The sequence below is a fragment of the Felis catus genome, chromosome C2 (assembly GCF_018350175.1).
Source record: "Felis catus isolate Fca126 chromosome C2, F.catus_Fca126_mat1.0, whole genome shotgun sequence".
In the NCBI taxonomy this organism is placed as follows: Eukaryota; Metazoa; Chordata; class Mammalia; order Carnivora; family Felidae; genus Felis; species Felis catus.
This window is the reverse complement of record NC_058376.1, coordinates 151,895,924-151,919,400: the sequence shown is the minus strand read 5'-3', so window position 1 is coordinate 151,919,400 and position 23,477 is coordinate 151,895,924. Positions and strand designations below refer to the sequence as shown.

Genomic DNA, 23,477 nt, shown 5'->3' with positions numbered 1-23,477 from the left:
TGGGCCAGCAGAGCCCCGCGGTCCAGGAGCCCATCGCGTGGTGTGCCAGGCAGCCGTGATCATAACCAACTGCTCTGCAATGTGCCAGCTGCCTCGACGGGAACGTGGCTCCTGGAGGTGGGGATGGCCTGTGCAGGCACGGCTGGCGGGAAGTTGGGGCCTTCTTGGAGCTGAGGGGGTTATTGTGAGGGCAGTGAGGAGGCACTAGGGCGTTCTGTGGGTGAGGGGCCAGACCACCCCTGGGGACAGTACCAGGGCTTCAGCAGCTGTGAGGGAGGTAGAGGCCAGGATGGGAGCCTGAGGTAGCCTGCCGGGGTCAGTAAACAGGAGGGGATCACCTAGCCCTCGGCACCCTGAGGGGGCTCTGAGCCGAAAGGAGAGACGGAGGGGTACCTGCATCAGCCCCTCCCCCTGCTGTCTGGATAAGGGGTGGGCTGGGGGCAGGGATTGCTACTGGCCAGGGTGGGGGGTAGGGCAGCGGTGGGGTGGGTGGAGCGGGGACCAGATGGCAGGTGGGCGGGCCCCATGACTTCAGCGGTCCCAGAGGGAACTGTTCCCCCACCAGCTGTGGTCTTGGGGAAGGGAGGGCCCCCCACATCTCTCAGCCTCAGCTCCAATGCCTGGGCTGCCCTCACATGTGGGGAGACACCCGTGGGTTCTTCTGCCCCTTTCCTCCGCACCCAAGCCGGTCTCCGGGTTCTGTAACGCAGAACCTTTCCATCCCCCTGACTCCATTCTCCTCCTGCTCTTCCGGCCACGCTGGTCTCCTCCCTGCTCTTCCCTCCTCAGGGCCTTTGTATGTGCCGCTCCCTTTCCCTGGGCCATCCCCTCCTCCCCCAGTCACCGGGCTCCTTCCCTTCAGGTTTGGGCTTAAAAGCCACCTGATGGATGAGGCTTCCTGATGCTTAAAATCATGACCCCCTCCCACCAAACTCCTCATCCCTCTTCCCTGCTCCATTTTTCTTTCCCTCACTTACCACCATCCGACATACTGTGTATGTGGCTGCAGATTTGGCTAGACTGGAATCTCCACAGGAGGGACCGTTTCTGTCTTACTGCAACAAGAACAGTGCCCAGCCAGCGGGCAGTCCACCAATATTTGTCGAATAAACACACAAATGGTTGGGCTTCCGACCTTCAGCTCCCGCAGTGCCCGGTGTCCTGCCAGCCACACTCCCTGCACTGGGTCTCCCTGGGAACCCCTAAGGGTGGGGCCTGGGAAGCCCCTTCCTCTGACCCCGGCTGGCCCTCTGGTCTCCCCCATCACCTGCCTGAGCACGCCAGGGTAGGTGGGTTCTTAAGGCCCGTTCGACAGCCCCACGGATGCTAACACTCATTTCTGGGAAAGGAGTTCAGGAAAGATCCCTGCCTCACTTTGCCCGGGTGCAAGGCTATTCTGGCCGCAAGAGAGCAGATATTAGCTGGCATTGGAAGTCAGAAGAAGAAGACAGCAGAGGCTCTTGGGGAATGCCTCTTGGGGGAGTGATCACTGGAAGCTCTTTAGACACGCAGCATCTTGAAGAGCCCCGATCTGCTCGAGCAGAACCTACATTTTGACTAGATTGCCAGGTGATTCGAGCACTGGTTCTCAAACTTGAGGCACTTGGGGAGCTTTAAAAATACTGATGCTTGGGTCCCACTCCCAGAAATTCTGGTTAAATTGGACTGGAGTGCAGCCCAGGTATTGAGTTGTCTTTTGTTTGTTTGTTTTTGTTTTTAACTTCCTAGGTGACGCTGACATCCAGCTAAGCTTGTGAACCATTGCTTTACAAATGCATACATTTTGGTGCCTGAGTCTTCCTTCCAAAGGACCAGCTCGGGTTTTCTAAGGCCTTGTGATCAAAGCTTGATGGTTTAAGACACGCAGAGAATGGCAGCCAGACCCAGGTTTCAAAGCTGGATCTGCCACTTTATGATCTTGGGCCAGTTTCCTCATTTCCCTGAGCCTCGAGTGTCCTCATATGGAAAATGGGGATAATAACAACCCCAGAGGAGATCTCTAAGGGTTAGAGCTAATGGATGCAAGGCAGAGGCTCCTATGAGAGGGCCATTATTGTTAGCAGCAGCAGCTTTTATTATGATGGATGCGAGTGGCCAAGAGTGCCAGGCCCAGGTAGGGTCTGCCTTCAATTCTGCCCGTTTTATAGCCTCACTGGGATCTGGTCGGCAGAGGCTGTGTGGGTGGGGACGTGCTTTCCTTGACTTCTGGCAGGGGGGCCACTGCGCAGTGCTGATGGAACCATAAACTTGCTTTTAAAATTTAATTATTTGTAAACGTCCTTCAATACCAATTAAACATGATCTATGGCATCTTCCTTCCTTCCTTCCTTCCTTCCTTCCTTCCTTCCTTCCTTCCTTCCTTCCTTCCTCCCTTCCCTTTTCCTTCCTCCTTCCCTCCCTCCCTTTCTTCCTCCCTTCCTGAACAGTTGTGGAATATTCCACTGTACAGATATGCCATAAGTAGTTTAACCATCTCCCTGCAATGGGCATTCTTTTGTTCCTATTAAATATATTGCCATAATAAATATCCATCCACATACATGTTTGAAAACGTCTTGCCCAGTTCTGTTCTTAGGATAAATTTCTGGAGATGGAACTGGATAGTCAATGAGATTCTGACACATATATTTCTAATGTAATTGCACAGTGGTTGGAGATTGAAGAATGCATGATACCCTGTCTTTGCTGCAACTTGCTTTGAGACATAAAATGTGGTCATTTTGTAAATGTTTCATGTGTATTTTCTTTAATTGTTGGGTGCTGTGCTGTGCACATTCAATAAATGAAACTTTTTATTCTTGTTATTCAAGTCCTCTAGATCCTTGGTGATCTTTTGTAAGCTTGACCCATCAGTTATGGAGGGCGGCCTCTCACTAAGACTGTGGTCTTGTTAAATTGATCTCACTGTCTGCTTTACATATTTAGAAGCTATGTAATTTGGTGCATGAAGGTTTAGAGTTATATATTCCTGGTGAATCGTTCTTCCATCTTTATGTTTTGGATCTCTTTATCCCTCAATAACACTTTCTGCTTTAAAGTATTTTTTTGTTTGGTATTAATATAACTCTATTAATTTTCTTGATAGTATTTGACTGTTCTATCTTTTTTCCATTTCTTTTTCTTCAATCCCTTTTAGGGATTTGTCTCCCAAAATATGTTTGGGCGTCTTTTGTAAAAAAAACATATAGCTGTGTGTAATTTCTTTGCCAAACTGACGATCTGTCTTTTAACTGGTGAGTGCAGTCCCCACTTCTGTTTATTGCGATTTCTGGTATATTTGGACCTACGTCTTCATTTTATTTTGTGCTTCTATTTTTTTTTTTCCTTTTGCTTCCTTCTATCAGGTTGAATTGTAAAATTGTAAAATTCCTCTATTTTCCTCTCTACCGGCTTGGCAGTTAAGACTTTCCATTCCTATCCTCTTAGTGGTTGCCCTAAAAAGTTTTAACAATCAGTCTTGAGTTCATAACATCTAAATTAATATTTCATAGTGTACATGAATTTAGGCCATCCTACCTCCGATCCCTGTTCCATGCCTATCTTAGATGCTGCTGTTGTTCAATATTTTAGTTCCTACTTTTTATACCCTCCAATCAGCAATCCTTATTATTATTGTATTTACAGTCAATGCTTGCTTGGTTTTTCCCACATTCTTACTATTCCTTTCAGGATCTTCTCAACTCCTATTTCTGCAGTCATTTTTACCTCTTTCTGAAGTATAAATTTTTGTTATTGTTTCAGAGAGACAGTCTGTGTGTAGTAGGCTCTTGGTCTTTGTTTAGCATACCTTTGTCAATGGTAGGATGATGGGTATAGAATTCTAGGGTGTCTAGTGTTTTCTCCCTGAATTGTGAAATGATTATGTCCCTGCCTTCTGGATTTTGTTGAAGCAACTGCGGACTCTGCCGTCTTTCTAACTGTTGTTCCTTTAGTAGGCAGTCTTTCTTGTTTTGGTTGCTGTATGATGTCTTTGCTTTTGATGTGCAGCATGTCTAGATATCTTATTTATCCTGTGCAGGATGTAATTCCTGAATCTAAGGGTTCATTTCTTTTATCAGTTCTCACCTATTCTTTCCTTGAATATTCCTTTGCCCCCATTTTCCTACTTTCTCCTTCTGGAACTCCTATCAGCTGTATGCCTTACCTTCTCATTCTGACTCCGTGTCTCTCAACCTTGATTTCATAATTTCTGTCTCTTTACTTCCCTGTTCTACATTCTGGGCAACTTCCTTAGATCTAAAATTATATTAATTTAATTCTCTCCCCCAGCTATATGAATGTGCTATTTGATTTATATATTGAGATTTTAATCCCAATGACTGTTTTCCATTTCTAGAGATTTGATTTGGTTCCTTTCCAAAGCTGTCTTATTCTTTTATGTTTTTAATTCCTTCTTTTTTTTAATGTTTTATTTATTTATTTTTGAGAGAGAGAGAGAGAGAGCACAAGTGGGGGAGAGGCAGAGAGGGAGAGGAAGACACAGAATCCAAAGCAGGCTCCAGGTTCTGAGCTGTCAGCCTATAGCCTGACACAGGGTTTGAACCCATGAACCGTGAGATCATGACCTGAGCCAAAGTCAGTCACTTAACTGACTGAGCTACCCAGGAGCCCCTTTAATTCCTTCTTTTATGTCTTTAGTTTTTACAAACATTCTTACTTTATAATCTCTATTCGACAGTTATATCATGGGACATTCTTAAGGGGATAAGCCTCCGTGTGTGTGTGTGTGTGTGTGTGTGTGTGTGTGTGTGTGTCTGCTGACTCTTCTTCATAGTGGGGTATTTCCTTGTGTATTTTGCAATTTCGAGAATACACTTGGCCTGGGTTAAAAGTGTGTCTTTTCAGAAAAGTTTTGTGCTTGCTTCTTGCAGCAACATATCAACATATCATACGATCACTTTATCTGTTAAACTTTAGGCATAGGTTCCAGAAACACTCAGCTATAAACCTGAACTCCACATCTACAGAAGGCCAAATTCATTGTCATAAGCTTCCAGGGTTTACTTTTTCCTCCTCTTCAGTCCTGGCTGAGACTGACAAGCTTCCTTCTATATCATTTCCCAGATTCAGTGCCAGGAGTTTTTTCTGGTTCACTGTTCTGCCAAATGTAGGGCTATATTCTCATGGGGCTACTCAGTTCCAACCCCTACTCACAATGTCTAAAGACTTGTCTTGTCTCTACATGTTCACTGAAATCCAAATCCCCAGATTACCCAAATCAGTAATATCACCTGCTCCTGACCCCCACCCGGGGAACTACAGAAACACCTCACCTGTAAACTGCTATGGCTTTTCAGTTCCTTTCTGTTTTTGTTACTTGGGGATTTTTGTTATTTTTCTCATGAGCTTTGATATGCATTTCAAAGAATACGCCCTATATTTTTAGTTGTTTCCTAGTAGGAGACTCATCAGGATTTTTGGTTCACTGTGTTAGGAACAAAAGTTGCATTTGCTCTCCAAGTGATTGGCTAAAAGTCAAATCTCTCGATCTTCTCTTTTATGGAATTGGTCTTTAACGACATGCTTGGAAAGGTTTTTCCCATACCGAGGTTATTTTCCCATGCTTATCTTTATGGTTTGTTTCTTTACATATAACATTTAAACCACTGAGGATATATTAGCTTCAAGACAATCGAAACCTTACGTAGCAGCAATAAAGCTATCCAAATGAAACACAATGCAGCTATAATCCAATTACATGACTTATTACTAATAACAGAGCCCCAAGTTTAACACACCTTCACTTCAGTCACAACTCAGTGATCCAGGGAAGCCACCAGTGTTCTTTATCACCTTGATTTGCTGCTCGGCCCAACTCAGCTGGTCACATTCCAATAAAACTGCCTTCAACTGCAACCCACCTGAAGACCACCCAACACGAGCCAGGCACAATTGTTCCGTGAGACACCTACAGACTATAATATAGCTTTCTATTTGCATATGGAAGAAGGAACGAAAGTACAATTATAGCAAAATGGACTCACATTTGCGAAAAAAATTTGAGTAGACCCCAAGATAACTATCTAGAGTTCTAGATATGGGAAGTTATAAACGAAGAGAATCCTCACAGTCCATGGTGTAGGAGACCTGCCTGCCTGGGGTGGGGGGAGGGGACCACCTGTGAAACCAAGATAGGGCGGTCTCTGTAGTAATAGAACGCTTGGGCTGAATGACCCTCTCCTTCACCCAATCTCGGTGATGATCCCAGGAGCTCCTTTCAGAGGCCACTGGACACTTTGCCAGAGTTCACCTGGAACCCCCTGGGAATGGCTGACTGTGCTTAGCTGGGCAGAGCCCATAGGGCCCTGCCTGTCAGAGTCAGGAGACAGTAGTCACATGCCCAGCTCTGCCACTACTATGTCACCTCTTGAGCCTCAGTTTCCCATCTTTAGAATCAAGAGGTAGGAACTGATTTGATCTCCAGGGGAAAAAAAAAACCCATCAGAATTAGAACCCAGACATTCTGACTTCCAGGGGCAGTCTCTTTAATAACATCAACAGTGACAATAACCACAGACCACAGCTATCATTTATTTCGAGTGCTTACTGTTTATCAAACTCTGAGCCAAGCACATTACACACATTATCTTATTCAATTCTCATTAGCTTCCTATGAGCTTGGTATTGTCATACTAATTTTACATTTATTAAATTAAACAAATCCTTATTTTGCCAATGACTGAGACTAAGTAATTTGCTTGAGGTCACATAGTAAGAGCTGAGTCAGAATGCAAATCTGGCTCTGCCTGATTGATTCACTACACCCAACTATCCATCAGTCCATCATCCATCCATCCATCCATCCATCCATCCATCCATCCATCCATCCATCTTTCTATCCTTCCTCCCACCTCTCCATCCATTCATCCTTTCCCTAAGAGAACTGCCTTTTATTGCATAGGCTCCTCCTCCAATACTAATGGCCGTATCTCATGTCCCTGCATATTTCAAGTTCTCCCCCAACTCACTTTTGTTTTCTAGCCTCTGGGCATCTTTACCCCCAACTTCTCACTCTCATCTACATCTCTCAGCTCCTTAAAACCTGATCCTCACACTTCCTGCTCCAAGATGTTTTCCATGATGACTCCCACCTTCAGAAGATCCTGTTGTGCTCTGAATCCCCCCTCGCTATCCACGAAGGCTGAGCCAGCTGGCCAAGAGCCCTTCACACTGGGATGCCCATTTGAGAGTCGGCTGCCAGTGGCCCTTACCAGGTTTCCAACCTGCAGCATCTCCTCGAATTCAGTTGTCATGTTGTAGTGCTCCAGTGCCATGAAGAGCGTGTTAAGCACGATGCACATAGTGATGGTGAGGTCAGCGAACGGATCCATGACCATGAACTTCACTCTCTGCTTGATGGACATCCACAGCGGGCAGCATTCCCAGATCAGGTAGCGTTGGGCGAAGCGGGTCCAGCATGGTGGACATTTGCGGTGAGACTCTTCCAACTCTGGGGGTAGCCAGTGAGCAGGTTTGTTTTTGTGGACTGGCTCACATATAATTTGGTATTCCAGAAAAGACATATGACTTAGCTGGGGAGATGGCAGGGCTGCTACATGACAGGGGGACCGTGAGAGGGGCACGGAAGGCCAAGGAAAGGTGTGGCTTGTGTCCTGGCCCCTTACTCTGGAAATACGACAGTGGAGGGCCACAGGGACAGGAGGTCAGGATGGATGTGGGGACAACTGGGACAAGGCAGATTAGGACAGATTTGGGCTCCCTCGAGACAACAGTCTCACATAGACATGGGGACGCTCAGAGGAGGACAAGCTGAAGAGGATGAGACAACATCTGAGATAGGCAAGTTCAGATCTAAGGACACGCAAAACAGAAAAACAGACGTGGGCATCTGGGACATGTTAGGACAGATGGCGGGTGCCTGGAACAGGCTAGAAGAGATATGGACACATATGGGACAGGAGGGAACAAGACTGGGGAGCGATGCCAAGTTCAGACTGGAATGGCTGGGGGTTGCCTAGGGTGGGAGTGGCCGGGACAGATGTGGGATGCCTGGAATAGCCTGTGGTAGGCATGGAATGGCTGGGAAGAGTCTAGAACAGGCGTGCTGGGCCAGGGTGGTCCCAGGAAGGCATGGGGATGCTTGGGAGAGGACGGGATGAGACTGGTAAGCATCTGGGACAGGCCAGGACAGCTAGGGGGAGGTTTGGACGAGACACAGACGTGGTGAGGACGGACAGGCAACAGAGACCAGAAAGCCTGGGCCAGCTGTGGGGACGTCCAAGGCAAGCCAAGCAGCTGGGGGATGTTTGGCTCAGGTCAGGCTAAGGAGGAGCGTTTGGATGACACCGGGGGTGCTGACCTTCCAGGGCGCTGGTGAGAACACTGACTGCGCTGAGCGCCCGCTGTCGCTCTCCTGGTCCCTCGAAGCCATCGGCACGTGGAGCCTGGGGGTACAGCATCTGGGGCCTGCCCGGCTCCTCCGACGGGGTGGTCTGGGTGCAACCAGCAGACAGGCATCAGTCTGGGCGCCAGGGTCCTGCTGAACCTGGGGAAGCTGCTGGGCCTGGGGCAGCTGTCCCGGACTCGGGTCTCGGGGGCCACAGGGAGACAGGATGGGGGTCCTTATGGGACACGGATGCTGGGTTTCTCTGCTCCCAGAGAACTCCCTCCCTGTTAATAACTCCCCCATCCCTCTCGCCACTCATTATCTCCTTCATTCTCCTTTTCGTCATCTGCTCTCGTCAGTGGTGATTCTTGAGCGTGGACAGGAAACTACATGTAACCAGATGCTGTCATTATCCATTAGGACATGCAAAACCAATCTGGGAGTCTTAATTGACCACAAGGTCCCTAGAGTCAAGAGCATAAAGAAACAGAAAAAAAATCTCCCGTGCTCTAAGGTGACATTAATAGAAGCATAAAGCACAACGCTTAGACACAGCTGGTGGGAGCTTCTGTGGAGGCAGCTTGGCTCTCTCGGCCAAGAAGATGTTAAATTGGCTCTGTAGTTCCTCATCGAGCAAATCTACCTTCATAAATAATTATACACGTGCACCAAAAATATATACGCAACGATGTTCACTGCGGCATGCTTCCTAATACCATAAAAACAAAACTAATCAATGGGAAGAATCCTAAGATCAATTATGGATACAACCCAACTCTGGACTCGGATACGGACAATAAAGACAACGACGCAGTCCCGTGTGCGTTCCCACGGGAGCCCCTCCGAGACGAACAGTTTGTGGAAAAGCCAAGAGAAAGGTCTGGAGGACACACACAGAGTTGTTCAAGGGAGTGTTTCTGGGGGCTGGGGTTGGGAGGAGAGGGGGAGGCCAAGGAGAGGGCGGAGTTGCCCTTCACTTCTGCACTTCTGCGCTGGGGGACTTGGTCGCGGTGCACCTGCACCGTTTTTGTAAGTAAAAGAAGGTCTAGAGATGGAGACGTGGTGTCTGAGGAGGGGAGGCGGCAGCAGGCACTCTGGGCTGGCTCAGAGCCCCGCCTCTCAGCGCCACGCGGGGAGCCCACAACACCGCCACGGCGGCATGGCCCTGCGTGACCAGGGTCCACGAGCCCGAGCCGCGGCTGCGCAAGGCACCGGGCTGTTCAGCATGCAAGGGTGAGGCTCTACGATCTCTGTGGGTCGGAAGCAAGATGGCCTGGGCTCCCCGGGGTGGCAGAGCCAGGGCCTGGGGTGGCTACCACATCCAACTGCGCTCAGGCCAAAGTCAACCTTTGCGATCGGTGGGACTGGCCTGAAATGTTGCCTCGGGAGGGAGTGAGCTCCCCAGTCGGGGAAGTACTCAAGCAGAGGCTCCTGAGAGGGCCGCGGGGGCTGCTGTAACAGTAGTGGCTCAGGCCCAGTGGAGCCACACACAGGGCCCCCTTAACTCACAAGCATGTCTTCAATTCTGCCAGTTTCTCTTCTCCTCCTTGACACTCTGCAATAGTCTGAGTCATCAGTTAGTGAGTATTTACTTGCTGCTCTCCCACTGTGGGGTGAGGTACCCGTCCCTGTCCCACTGATGACACACGTGCTTTGGCCAATGGGATGTTAGTGGACGTGACGTGAGCAAGAGCACCTTAAACGCCGTCTGCCTTGCTCTCGCGCTCCAGTAACCGTCTATGAACACAGCCTCCCCAGGTAGCTGCCACCCTTACGGCCTGAGCCTCGGCACAGAGACATATGGAGCAGCGCTGAGCCTGCCCCACAGTGTGCAGACCGAAGCAGTGCTGCTCAGCCAAGCCCCACCTAGATCTGTCAAACCATGGTCAACCTGCAGATAAGTGAGCGTGAGAATAAAGGCTTACTGTTAGCCACTGACTTTCGGGGTACTTTGTTACACAGCATTATTGTAGCAATAGCTGACCGATACACCACCCTGGTGCACTCTATCATCTCTTCCCTCTATTCCCTACACAGCAGAAAGGGATTCCCTTAAAAAGTGAATCAAGTCATGACAGTTCTCTCCTCCTCTCACCCCACGCTTCCCATCTTAGAGTAAACCCACACTCAATTGCCTACAGGTGCCGCACAGTCCAAATCCCTTCTTTTCCACCACACCTGACCCCGCCTGGCCCTCTCATGCCTCGAACACGGCAAGCCTACTCTTCTGGGGTACTTGCTGCTTCCTCTGCCTACGACACTTCTCTTCCGTATCTTTGTGGCTTGCTCCCCAAAGCATTTGCCTGCCAATTTGAATGTCACCTCTTCAGGAAGGACTTCCTGAGTAGTCTAAGAGCCATCGCCAACCCTCCCCCTAGCAACGTTCTGTCCCATGACCCTTACCGCTATCTGGAAATATTGACCAGTTTGCCATCTGTCTTCCTGACCACAGTGTAAACTCCATGAGCTCAGAGCTCTTGGCCGTTCACTGCTATATTCCTGGAGCCTCCAACTCAACGCGACAAGGCTGGCACTGGATAAATGTTGGTTGGGTGAATAATTACTTGGGAATCAGGGGCTTGGGTTTAGTTCTAGCTCTGCCCATAACTTGCTAGATGACCAGGGGATAGGAGGATGCAGTCTAACCTGTGGAGGAGGAAGAATGGCCGTTCTCCACCCCCATCTGGCCTTCTGGGACAGGCACTCTCATATAGACAGCTGACAGAATACATTTTCACCCTCCACCCCCTCAATCGGGATAAATTAAACATGAGCTGTCTGTTGGGACGGCCCTTCTTCCCCTCTCCTGTGTTGGCTGAGCACCCACTACGTGCCCCACACTGTACCCTGTTTTCAGACCAGAAGTGAGCAGACATGTCTCAATCCGATGCGGTGGAAGCTGCGAAGGCATTCCCAGGGGCCTATGCCTGCTAATCTCTTTAACTTTACAATGTCTCCATCCTGGTCTGCTAATTCCTTTAACTTTGCAAATAAGCCCCTTGGCCTGCTAATCCCTTTGAGGTTACAAATGGGCCCCACAGAAGTGAGAAAGGGTGAAGTCAGAGTTCCCAGTAATGAAGTGTTTGAACTTGGATTCCTCCTGACGTGTGCAGCACAATGAGATGATTTTCTCCCTAATGAGATTAGGAAATTCTATTAGTGTTCTGGGCTGGTGAATCTGATTCCACAAGGCTGAGGCTCCAGGGCTGGACCTGCCGGGGGGCCTAGACCACCAGGGTCGGGTGTTCCTGGGAGGCCTGACATCCCGCCTTCCAGGTGATGGCTAGGGCCTTCCCAGGCCCTCCCAGACGCTGTGATCTGCGCCCAGGGCACTCCCAGGACCCTGTCCTTGACCCCCTGCTCCAGAGGAGTGTGAGGGCCTCTGGCATACTGCAACGCACCCCAGGAATCTTTACTCCTTCCTCCTCGATAGTAATGGTAACAGATAATAATTACTCGAACCTGAGGCAAGTACAGGTCTCAGCACCAGACACGTTTGAACCCTTTTCGTCCTCACCACGACCTGCTGACGTGGATATTATTTTATTTCCACTTAAGCGATGAGGAAACTGAGGCACAGAGAGATTCGTTAACCTACATCAAGTCCCGCAGCCAGAGCCAATGTCTGAGCTGGAGCAAAACTGGCCATTTGGTCTCTCTTCAGCCCCCCCTCCACCTTCCTGATCAAGGCTCCGGTCTCGTCCTAGCTTCCTTAGAAAGTCTCCCCTCCCCCGTCTCCTGCAGGCCCTGGCGTATAAGCCACACATTGGCCCTTTTCCTGGGTGGGCTGCCCTGGGCACTGTTGGGGGGCAAGGGTCAGCAAGGACACTCCAGGGCTGACTGGGCAGTCATCGGTCGGTCACGGGCTCAGATGACCGAGTGATAAGAGCTCTGGCTGGCCTTTCACACTTTGGCAGGTCCCTCCACTACCTTTTTGATGGTAACTTCAACTCCTTTCCTCTTCGCTCCCTGGGTTCCAGCTATTCTGACCTCATGGCATTTCCTTCAAAAGGGTGGGCATGCTTCTGCCTCAGGGCCTTTGCACTGGCTGTTCTCTAGGCCCGGAGCATGCTTCCCTCAGATGCTATATATACATCATTATGACATTATCACAGCCTCAGCAGGCTCATGATGTCCTGATATCCATAGACACGTGAGCCCATTCATCCCCATGACAAGACGCGATGGGTGTTTTAAATTCGTTTTACAGATGACAGACATAGAGAGAAAGAAAGTAACTTGCCCACTGCCATTCAGCTCGTAAGCTATGAGCTGGGATTCAAACCCAGTTTGTGTCCCGAATCTGGGTGCTATATCACCCTCCCCCCCACAGAGTTTCAGAAAGCAGCCCCCGGCTCCCACTCTTGCCTCCTTTAGGTCTTTGTTTAAATGCCTCCTCATGAGTGAGGGCTCCCGCTCTTCCACACTTATTTGCCCTCCTACAACCGCACTTCTTAGTTGGGCTAATGTTGACCAGTTTGTAAGTTACTGAAATATTTCAGGCTTGGTCAATAACTGTTGCCCAGAACCCTGTAAGTAACCCCTTGCCACTCTGGCCCCTTTCCCAGAACCCCCTGCATTAGGCAGGATCCAGCGACAATACAGGCTGATGGCTGGCACACACGGGGCCTCCAGGACACGAGTCCTGTGTCACCATGGCATCTCAGTGCCCGAGCTTTACCAGTTGCTACATATTTAACTATTAACCCCGTTTATCAACGTTATATGCCACGTATACATATATACCTAATTTTCTTCTTTTGTTGATTTTTGCCTGTCTGCCCCCATTATCATGGAAAATCTGTGAGGGCAGAGATTTTTTTTTTTTTTTTTTGCTAGGTTTATTCACCCCCAGAGCCCAGTATACAACAGGTGCTCGGTATATACTAGGTGAGTGTTTTGGACCTGGCACTGGTGGCCAGTTTGGGAGACCAGATCTGCCCTGGGGCTGCATCACGGGGCTGGCTCACCGTGTCTGGGGGGCGATCCAGTATCACAGGGCGGAGCAGGCGGCTCCCCGGGGAGGTGGCCTCAGGGTCGCCTGTCCCCAGCAAGGAGACCACTCCGTTGCAGTCCACGGTGCTGTTCCTTTTACCATTGAGGGCGTGGCTGAGAGCCGAAGTCCCGGGACTGGGCTGTCCCTGGGCACTAGGCCGGCGCAGAGGCCACGGCACCAGCAGTGACGTGCGGTGGCTCTCGCTGTCCCCCGCTGTGCTGTTTTCATCATCTGCAAAATCTGTCTCCGAGCCCAGGTCTCGCCTGCGAAAGGTGAAGATGCTCCCACGGCTGGAGCGTGGCTTCACGGAGGTCCTGCTGAGGCCATGGGCGCTGCTCAGACGGTTCTGGGGGCACAGGGAGAAGCCCGCTCTTCATGTACTCGCGCCTATCCCTTGCCGTGTTCTCTGAGACCGAGAGAGCTTCTCAGAGCATCCGGGGCTTTCGCTGGCCACACGGGAACTGGGTGGGCTGCGGCAGGGTGCGTTCAGAGCGCAATCCTGCGCTACCTGGGATCTCTGCTCACCTACAGCTGGTGCCAGGGGCCTTCGACATTCAAGCTTACCTGGGCCTGAAGATGGGGCTCTGGCTGGGCCCGGGGAGAAGGAGGCAGCAAAGCTCCTCGTGGTGCAAAGAGGCCCGGCCCGAGCAGGACCTGGGGCGGTCGGCCAGGCACCTGACTCACATGGGCATGTCCTCGGGCGCCTCCGGTCCACACCACAGGGTGTGGTCTCAGCCCTAGTCTCAGCCCTAGCCCCAACGCTGGGGACTTCGCTGAGGTTGAGGACACCATGACACCCAAATCTAGCTCGGCTCTCTGCCCAGACGCCCTCCGCTCCAAGAATGGGCATGGGAAACAGGAAGTGCTGGGAGGGGGCTCGAGGATACTCTCCTCGGGGAGCAGCCGTGAGGGGCTGTGACTGCACCAGGGGCCCAACACGATGGGCTCTGGATGCCAGACCCACCCGGAAAGGGCTGGAGCCCCCGCCGGGGATTACCGTTGCTCTGGGACCGTCCTCCGAGTCGGATTTGGGGAACCTGTCATCTCCACACTCCTCTGTCCCTGAAGACATTCGTTTGCTCCTCTTGCGTCTTCTTTCATGGGTTACCGGGGCCAAAGGGGACATCTCCAAGGAGCTGTGGGACACGGTATCCACACCCCTGATGGCGAGGGCCTGGAAAAAGTGGGAGGGGGATGTTTGGGTTATTGAGATTTTGTGCAGCCTCGGGCTAAGGCAGGCCAGGCAACTCTCAGTATCTGTTTCCCCAACAGGAAGTGGGCTTGAACGCTCACCCCAGACAAGGGCGTCACAGAGAGATGAGCCCAAACAGACCCAGGCTGTTTTCAGAGAAATCAAAGTCCCGGGAAGAGGAAAGAAGTGGCTGATGTGGGCAGCTCTCGGAAGAGGGGAGTGTGAGGGACGGCTGGGGGGAGGATGTTGATGAGCAGAGGAAGTGACAGAACTAGAGGGCAGGAGATCATCTAGAAGGTTCAGCTGGCTAAAACAGGGGCTGGGGGGAGGTGGCATGAGGCAGGGAGAAGAAAGTGGATGTCCACATGGCTTCTAACAGGCATGCTCTGTCATCAGCCTCCAGGACCTGTGTGTGGAACTATGAGTAACCACGGCAGCACCGCCAGGGCTTATTTTCTGAGCTGGCTCAGGCCTCCAACCTTGGACCTTCCTCACTAAGCTACCAGAGGCATCCCTTAACTAGGATAAACTCAGTCCTTGGACACGTGGTTCTCTTTTGTCCGGCATGCATAGGCTCCTTTACCCAGCAGGCATCACTTTTACCCAACAGGCACCATTTTTTACCCAGCAGGCACCACGTTTACCCAACAGGCACCATTTTTTACCCAGCAGGCACCACTTTTACCCAACAGGCACCATTTTTACCCAGCAGGCACCACGTTTACCCAACAGGCACCATTTTTTACCCAGCAGGCACCATTTTTACCCAACAGGCACCATTTTTACCCAGCAGGCACCACTTTCACTCAGAAGACACCACGGTCATAGGGAGCGCTTCTCTCAGCACGAACCACACTCACAGGGCCCACCTTTACCCGGGGGGCACGCCTTTTACCTCTCAGGCACCTCGTGAGCAGGCACCGTCTTTACCTAGATACCAAAGCTCTACCTACCAGACAGCACATTCACATAAAATACCTTTATCAGCAGACACCAGCTTTACCCAGCAGGAACTGCTTTTTATCCAGCAGATGCCACACTTAAACACACCAGATTCACCCAGCAGGCACCACGCTTACAGGCACCAGCTTTATTCAGCAGGAGCCATGCCCACAGGCATGTTTTACCCAGCATGCATCACACTCACAGACAGCAGCCTCACCCAGCATGCACTGCGCTTATAGGCCCCAGCTTTATTCAGCAGGCGCCATGCCCGTGGTCATCGGCTTTGCCCAGCAGGCACCAGGTTTACAGGCACTAGCTTCACCCAGCAGGACCTGCCTTTTATCCCGCAGATGCCACACGTAACAGGTTTCAGCTTTACCCAGCAGATGTCATGCCCACAGGCACCCACGGTCAGGCGAGGGGTTGGTCTGGAGGCTTCCTGGCGGCACTGCTCACCCACCTCATGCTCTTTCTTGAGCATCTCCATGGCTTCCTGGAAGCGCTTTTCCTTCTCCTCGGTCTCAGCGATGGTGGCTTGGTTTTGCTCCTCGTAGGCCATGGCAACCACAGCCAGGATCAGGTTCACCAGGTAGAAGGAGCCCAGGAAGATGACCAGCATGAAGAAGATCATGTAGATCTTCCCTGCAGACCTCAGGGTCTGAGGGAGTAAGGGGAGACAGGTTATCTTCACTGGGGCCCCTTCCGGGTCATGGTGGCGGAATTTCAAGGTGTCCGGTCTGGCTGTGCCAGGGGTTCTAATGGCCACAGCCTGGGGAGGGAATGGAGCATATTCTACCGGAGAGGCAAGTGTTCTAACCCACAGAGAAGAACGACCCACGCACAGGGGATAGCGTCCCACCCGTAGAGGGAGGCAGAATGTTCCAGTCAACGGAGGAAATGTTGCATCCACGGAGGGGACTATTGCATCACACAGGGTGGAGAAGGGTCCCACTCACAGAGCACAGAGTATCCCATATGAAGGAATGGGTACCTGGTCACCAGCAAAAAGAAAGTTCCTTGGCTTCCTGTGTCCCCCTCCCTCGGATGCAAGCGTCCCTGTCCCCCGTTCCTTGAGCCTCCTCAACTCTTGCCAGTGGAGAAGCTGCCGGGGTCACTTCTAGCTAATGACTTGTAAGTGGGCCCCTGGCCTGTTCCCGGTGTCCCCCCGCTGTCCGCGCGCCCACGTACCTGCTGGTAGAGGCGTTCCCAGCAGTCCTGCGTCATCAGGCGGAAGAGCGCGAGGAAGGCCCAGGCGAAGGAGTCGAAGCTCGTGTAGCCGTGGTCAGGGTTCTCTCCCGCCTTCAGGCAGCGGTAACCCTCTGGGCATGTCCTGCAGTCAGACACACAGACTCTGTCCCATGCTGTAAGGGGCCCCCTCCCCCTGAGATGCTCCCTGGGCCGGACTCCTCTCCCTGGGCAGCCCAGCAGAGGCCCCACTGCTTCACGAGGCTGAGTTTCACGAACTTGGTACCGCATTGCCGGGCCTGACACCGGGGCTTTTCGTGCTGTGCCTCCAGCCTGGGACACCGTCTTCCCCTTCTCCCTACCCATCTGTATTCAGCTGGGCCTAAATCCAGCTCCCTTCTGCCCACACAATACACCATCCCCGCCGCTATCTGAGTTTCCTCTCCTCTCACAGAGGAAGTGCCAAGGGCTGGCTCACAAGTCTCTTCCTCTGGCTGCTCACCCCACAGGGAGATGGGCACAGAGCAGGCCTGCGGTGGGGGGAGGGCAGGGAGGCTTGGCTGAGCAGCATGGAGCCCAGGGCGAATGCCAGGCCACGGGGCTGAGGGATGGTTCTGGGGCGGACGGGCTGGGGCCTGGCCACGTCCGGAGAAGATGCCCATTTGCATGACTGCGCACGCAGACAGAGCGAGGCACGTTGATGATTCGCAGGGCTCGATGGGACAGCCTCTCTGCTCAGAGGGACTGCTGGGCTGGATTCATGAGCGTGAGACGTAGAGGTGGGGGGAAGGGGGACTCGGCGAGCGGGAGGCTGCTGCCAAGGGGCCTCCGCGCCTTTTGCTAACGTCCTAAGACCTTCCAGACAATCTCTTTAGGGACAGGAAGGGCTGGAGCTTCGTACTGAGAGATGGGGGACTGCAGCCCCACAGAGCCCCTCCCTCGCCAGGTAGGCCTGTGTGTCCCCTTCTCCTCACAACTGTGGCACAGTCACGCTGACCCAGACCCCGTATGCCCGGGGCCCTGGGAGCTGCACATGGTCACCGGGCATCTCTGGGCACCACACTCAGCCTGCAGGTGTAGGCTCTGCTTGTCCTGGTGGAGAGTCTAGGCCGTTGAGGGGTAGCCATACTCACTTCTGACCCAGAGGACAGATGGGCAGGGAGGGAGTAAAAGACTGGAGGGGAAGAGAGTGGCCCTGGGCGTGGGGGGGCTTCTGGAAAGGAATGGAACCGGGGTCGGGCTGGTGGGAGGCACTGTAGGCTCTGTTCGCCCTCCCTGCAGATCTGAGCCCCCTGCCTTTTTTTCTATTAATCCCCTGATAGCTGTCTTCCCTGTGGTGGGGGTGGGGTGGACAAGATACCAGGGCTCCGGCAGGGAACAGAGGTAGGGGAAGGCCTGGGGTCAAGGGCATACACTCAAAGCACAGTCAGTTGACAAAGTACCGGGGGACACCTCCCCCTGCCCCCGCCTCCCTCACCTCACCTCACCCCTTCTGGGTGAGGTGGCTCCGGGGGATGGGTGCCACATACCCGGCATCAGAGCTGTTCCCACACAGTAACACGTCGGAGGTGCCATTCTTGAGCAAGTAATTTTCTGAAAGAGAAACATCCGACGGTGAAGGGCACGTGCGGCCCAGACTCGCAGGGTTCTCGCTTGGCAGCCAGGGCTCTGGGGAGGCAGAGACACCGCTGGTGGTCTCTCCTCTGCCCTGCCCTTGACCACCCCCCCCGCCCCCCTGCCTGGCTAGGCCTGAGGCAATTCCAGCTGCTTCCCTGGCCTGTTTCTTGCTCCTCCTCAGACATTCAGCTGCCTGTGGTCCCCACAGTCCCAGAAGACCCAGGAAGTCCCCGCAGGGAGCTTCTTCCGTACCCTGCCCTGAGCCACTCAGGAGGACAACTGGGGCCAAAAGAGGCCCTGAACCAGGAGGCAGGAGCTGAGTCACTGCGTGCTCTTGGAAGGCTACTGCCCGGCTCTGTCTGGGCCCACTTTTTTTTTTTTTTTTTCAAATAGGATCCACACCCAGTGCAGAGCCTGACTCGGGGCCTGAACTCATGAACCCGAGATCAAGACCTGAGCTGAGATCAAGAGTCAGACACCCAACTGACCAAGCCACCCAGGCACCCCTGCCTGGGCCCACTTCTCTGTGCACAGGTAGTGCAAGTGATACCTGTTACGTTCACCGTGGCATGCCTCGGTCTGCTCAGACAGGGCTGGGCTGGACCGGGTGACATACATGCCACCAGTCCTGTCCCCTCCTCTCTGTGGCCGTCTGTCAGTCCCCATCACCCGCCACCACCCGCCTTAATTTTCTGCATCAGTTCTCCAAGTGTGGTCCCCGGACCCGCGGCATCGAGCACCAATCGGGGCCTGGTTAGCAACGTGACTTCCCGGAGTGCCGCCCCCGTCTACTGACTCAGGAACTCCGGGGCTGGGGCCCAGCAGCGAGTGTTTTCCGGAGCCCTCCAGGTGACTGGGACACATGGAAGTTTGAGAACCACTGCTATGCGGCCACAGCTGAATCGCGAGCAAACGGAGTCACTGCGTTTTTGTCTGTTCCTTTTTTCCAGAGTGGATGTCTGGGGTACAGAAGAGGCCCTAACTTCAGAATGCCCCTTGGGGTCCTTGCGGCCTGGAACCTGGCCTCGCACCAGTGTCTACCCTTGATCCAGGCTGACGGCACCGGGTAAGAGAGGTGCTAGTCATCAGCCTGGAGAACAGAAAACCACGTACAGGAGGGGCGTGCACGAAACTGTGCCATCACGGAGTTCGTTCCCACTCCCTCTCGGGGTTCTGGGGGGCACGCGTATGGAATCAACATCCTGGCACGGAACACCGTCGTCAGCTGAAACATCCCATGTCAGGCAGGCGGGGCCTCCCCTCGGAAGCCTCACACGCGACCCCAGCTCAGTACCCCTCCTCTCGGCAGGCAGGCCGGTCTTCTCCCCATTCTCGATTCTCTAGGGTCAGTCCCACCTCCAGCCATGGCAGCTGCCATCCCTTGTCTGCCTCTCCAGCTCACTCCCTCCTTCCTGTTCCTCAAGCGTCTTGCCATCGAGCCTGAGAACTCACAAGGGCAGGCCCAAAGTCTGCTCCCCTTCCGTCCTCTCCCGGAGGTCCGAAGGGCAGGGGCGGGGATCCTGAGCACACCTCTGGGTCTCCGGGGGATCAAGCGGGGCCTGAACGGCCCCGGGGAGGTCTGCCCCCTGGCGAGGCCTGTGAGGTCTCACAAAGCCCTTCCCCGGGCCACAGACCAAGCCTGCACCTGGGTCGTTGAGGTAATGGTCCAGCGACTTCCAGACCAGGCCGTCGGCCTCCACGGAACCGTTGGTGTCGTTGAGTGCCGTGAAGTTGCGGACACATTTGTGCCTCAGGTTGCCCATGAAGAGCTGCAGGCCGATGAGGGCGAAGACACTGAGGCAGAAGACCGTGAGGACCATCACATCGGCCAGCTTCTTCACGGACTGGATCAGGGCCCCCACGATGGTCTTCAGACCTGGGGAGGCAAGAACGAGCAGGGGGCGGGGTCACCCACGGGCACCGTGCTCCCCGCTCCATCGGGTGGGGGCCAGGCCTGAGGGGGTGCTGGGCCAGATGGGCAATCCCGGGGTGGGGGCAGGTGAGGCAAGCCTCTTTCGGGCTTTCCAGACCCAAACCCCCATTTCCTCCACGACTGAGATTCTGCCCTGATTCCCCCAGGGCAGAAGTCCAGTCTGGCCTTGTATTTTCAGAGGGCCCCGTTCTTTTCGCTTTTCACTAGCCATATGTGAAACGGGTGTGGGAAATGCTGGTTTCTTGAGGAAGAAAACCCCCAAAGCCTGTCCCCATCTGGCCGGTCCCAAGGTACGCGAGGCCTTGTCCTTTAAATGTGACCCTTGGGAAGGACACTTAAAGGTAACCCGTGGGAGGTCCAGGCCCATTCCAGGGCGATGGAAAGGCATCAGCCTCGGTCCCGGAGATAGAGAGACACAAGCCATTCCTGGCAGAGGAATGCGGCGTGTGCATGGTGGATGGGGGGCTGTCAAGAGGTGTGGCAAGGTCACGGTGGGTAATGTCCTAAGGGGTCTGTCCTGGCCATGGGAAAGGCTCACGGACAAGAAAGGGGCTGACCTAATTTGCCTTTCCCTCCTCTGCCTTGTCCCTCTGGGACCCAACCCCATGCATCCCATTCCCCCAAAGCCAAGAGGCCGTGACACGTTAGTTGCACGGCCCAGCTCCCTGCAGAAGCCAGCACCACACAGCGAGGTGACAGAACAGCACGTGTAGACGCCTTTGGTCTGACACTGGGCTACTGTCCTATGACAAGTTCGAGCCGAGCATCGGGAGTGAGGGGGCTTCTCTGCCAGCAGCAGGGCCCTGCCTCCCACCCCCACTCCCCACCCCGCATCAAAGCGGCCAGATCTCAGATTAAGCTCCATCCGTCCGTCGTCCAGCCGGTTAATATGTTAGGAGCACCCGTGGTGGCCGTGCCCACAGCTGCTGTGCCCGTGACCTCGAGACAGGGAGGCAGCGAGGGGCAAACGGGAGAGGGGGAGAGGAAGCCCTCCCACCGTGCCACTGGAGCTGCCGCCTGCCCACAGCTCAGAGGCTCTCAGCGTGCTCTGTGGAAATCGTCCTGGCAGATGTTGGCAACCGCCCCGGGCAGGCGCGGACCTTGCGGGGGTCCGGGCCTGGAGTGGTGGAGGTGGGTCCCCGTGCTGTCGCCCAGCACCCCTCACCTCTAGCAGAGGTTCTGGGACACCTCAGTGAGCGCGCTCTGGTCCTGCTCACCGGGCCCGGGGACCCTGCCCGTTCTGTATGTGGCGGGGGGCACAGAGCAAGGGGTAGTGGGCGGCAACCTGCACACCCAGACTGGACCCTACCTCAGCTGTTAGGCTAAAATATCTTTGGTCCAGAGCATCCAGTTCAAGGCCCAGCAAAGCACCTCCTGGTCTGTGGACATGGTGTCCGTGTGGACAATCAGTTGGTGAGGCACAGGATCCAGTCCTTTAAATAGTTGTCATTGATGACAGAGTTCACTTGCAGCAAGAGTGAGTCCAATGAAGCAATGGACTTCTTTCTGAAAAGACCCAGGAAGGGAAGAGTCCCGGGGATCAACTGGGAAACTCTCCTGCCACCGAGGTTCTAACAGGCTGGGCAAAGAGCCCCAACCGTTCCGATTTCATTCCCATTTTGTGGGAGAGGAGACCGAGGTCTGGAGAGGGCCAAGGTTCTTTAAGCCTCGGCTCAAGGGACCTCCTCCAGGGAGCCTTCCATAATGCTGACCACAGCATTTTTCTAATGGCCACATTCAGAGTCTGTTGCCTGCTGTCTCACTGGATTGCTGATGCCTCGAAGAGGTCCTGGTGGGGCTGGGCTGAGGTTGGCAGGCTTCCTCCTTTTCCCCAGGACTGAGAACTAGTTTCCTCTGCTAGCCTTTCTTATAAAACAGACTGGAACTTGCCTTTTCTCAACTGCCGTGGTCAGTGTGCTTCTCGAATCTTGTGGGTATGTGATGCGAGGTTGTCCCTGGGACCCCGGAGGACAGGCCCTGAGGCTTCTGAGCATGAATGTGGGCGCCGAGGCCAATGACAATGCCTGTCCCAATGGAGGTGGCTCCGTGCCCTGAGCGCAGACCGCCCCACCTGCTACTGGCTCCATGGGCCCAGATCAAGGGCCCAGGACGTACGGCTTTCCAGATCAGCAATGGACGCGACCGTCTGGTTCACTTACTTCTACCCTCGGCTCTGATACCTCCCCAGATCAGCGGCATCCAACCTGTCTCTAGCTGCCTTCTTAAACCAAGTGCCTTCTCCGGTTCTGACTGTGGCTGCATCCAGAAAAGGCCCTGGAAGGAACCTCTGGGCACTGCCCTCTGGGCTGTGAAATCATCATAAGCCTCTTGGGAGCCTTCCTGGATGGATGGGGTGGCCTGGCTTTCTAGAGAGGCCATCCGGGCTTAGATTTCCCGGGTACAATTGCCAACATCTGTCGAGGAGAATTTCTTCCTGAGGCTACCATGCACGGTTTGCTAAACCTCTACCGCACCATGCAGTGAGGGCTGTTAGACGCCAAGGCCCGATGACACCTGTCCACAGAGTACACGTTGTCTCACAAAAGGCGGCTGTAGCGGCGGTGGCTGCTATGTCACCAGAGGGGGCACAATGTCGGACCGGGCACTCAGCCCTGAGTTTTCCTTTTTGGCTGTGTGTGTGTGTGTGTGTGTGCGCGGTTTCTCTCAAATCCAGTTTTTTTGTTTCCTTATTGGAGGACGATGCTTCAGGTGGAAGCAATTCATATACAAGCTTTTAGCTATTCAAAGCACTGAGTTCACTTTGGGAAGGACATCACTATCTCGGGAAGAATTTGGGTTCAATGCAGGACCTGCCAGGGGTGCCGTGTGCCCCCCTGGCATCCGTGAAGGTGGGCTTTGCCGGGGTGGGTAGCCCCGAAGACGCTTTGTGAGGCTTTGAGGGGACAGCCGTATCCGCCGCCGACAGCCCCCCCACCCAAGCTCTGGGAAAGGTATTCTGGTGACAGGCACATTCGGAGGGGCCTTCCCATCGGTTGCCTTGGCCCCCGGGTGGCTGGGAAGGCCTGAGTGTGTCCCTCCAGCCTTGGCGTTTAACCTGATTTTCACCTGAAATGACTGATATAGTTTTCAGGGCCCGGAGGACTCGGAAGGTACGTAAAGCCGAGACATTGCCCAGGTCCACAAATTCAGTTGTGTATCTGTAACAAGGGAAAGTCACACACAAGACAGTGACAACAGGCCAATAGGAGACACACGGTTGGGAGGGAGGGAGGGGAGACAGAGAGAGAGTCACTTGTAGCTG

At 53.6% G+C, this 23,477-nt stretch overlaps 1 protein-coding gene across 13 annotated transcripts in view; it reads right to left on the bottom strand.

The window, feature by feature from the left end:
- Positions 1-23,477, bottom strand: part of SCN5A (sodium voltage-gated channel alpha subunit 5) — a 94,332-nt gene that overhangs the window by 37,132 nt on the left and 33,723 nt on the right. For 6 of the 13 annotated variants that reach the window (XM_045037857.1, XM_045037853.1, XM_045037850.1 and 3 more), the window contains exons 6-14: positions 23,282-23,373; positions 19,928-20,158; positions 18,195-18,258; positions 16,669-16,810; positions 15,941-16,138; positions 14,341-14,517; positions 13,318-13,689; positions 8,321-8,453; positions 7,212-7,450 (exon numbers count right to left, since the gene is read on the bottom strand). In XM_045037857.1, coding sequence (XP_044893792.1) covers positions 7,212-7,450; positions 8,321-8,453; positions 13,318-13,689; positions 14,341-14,517; positions 15,941-16,138; positions 16,669-16,810; positions 18,195-18,258; positions 19,928-20,158; positions 23,282-23,373 — 1,648 coding nt within the window. The remainder of the gene's footprint in view (positions 1-7,211; positions 7,451-8,320; positions 8,454-13,317; positions 13,690-14,340; positions 14,518-15,940; positions 16,139-16,668; positions 16,811-18,194; positions 18,259-19,927; positions 20,159-23,281; positions 23,374-23,477) is intronic. The other 7 variants (XM_023260726.2, XM_045037851.1, XM_023260722.2 and 4 more) reach the window with 2 other exon arrangements.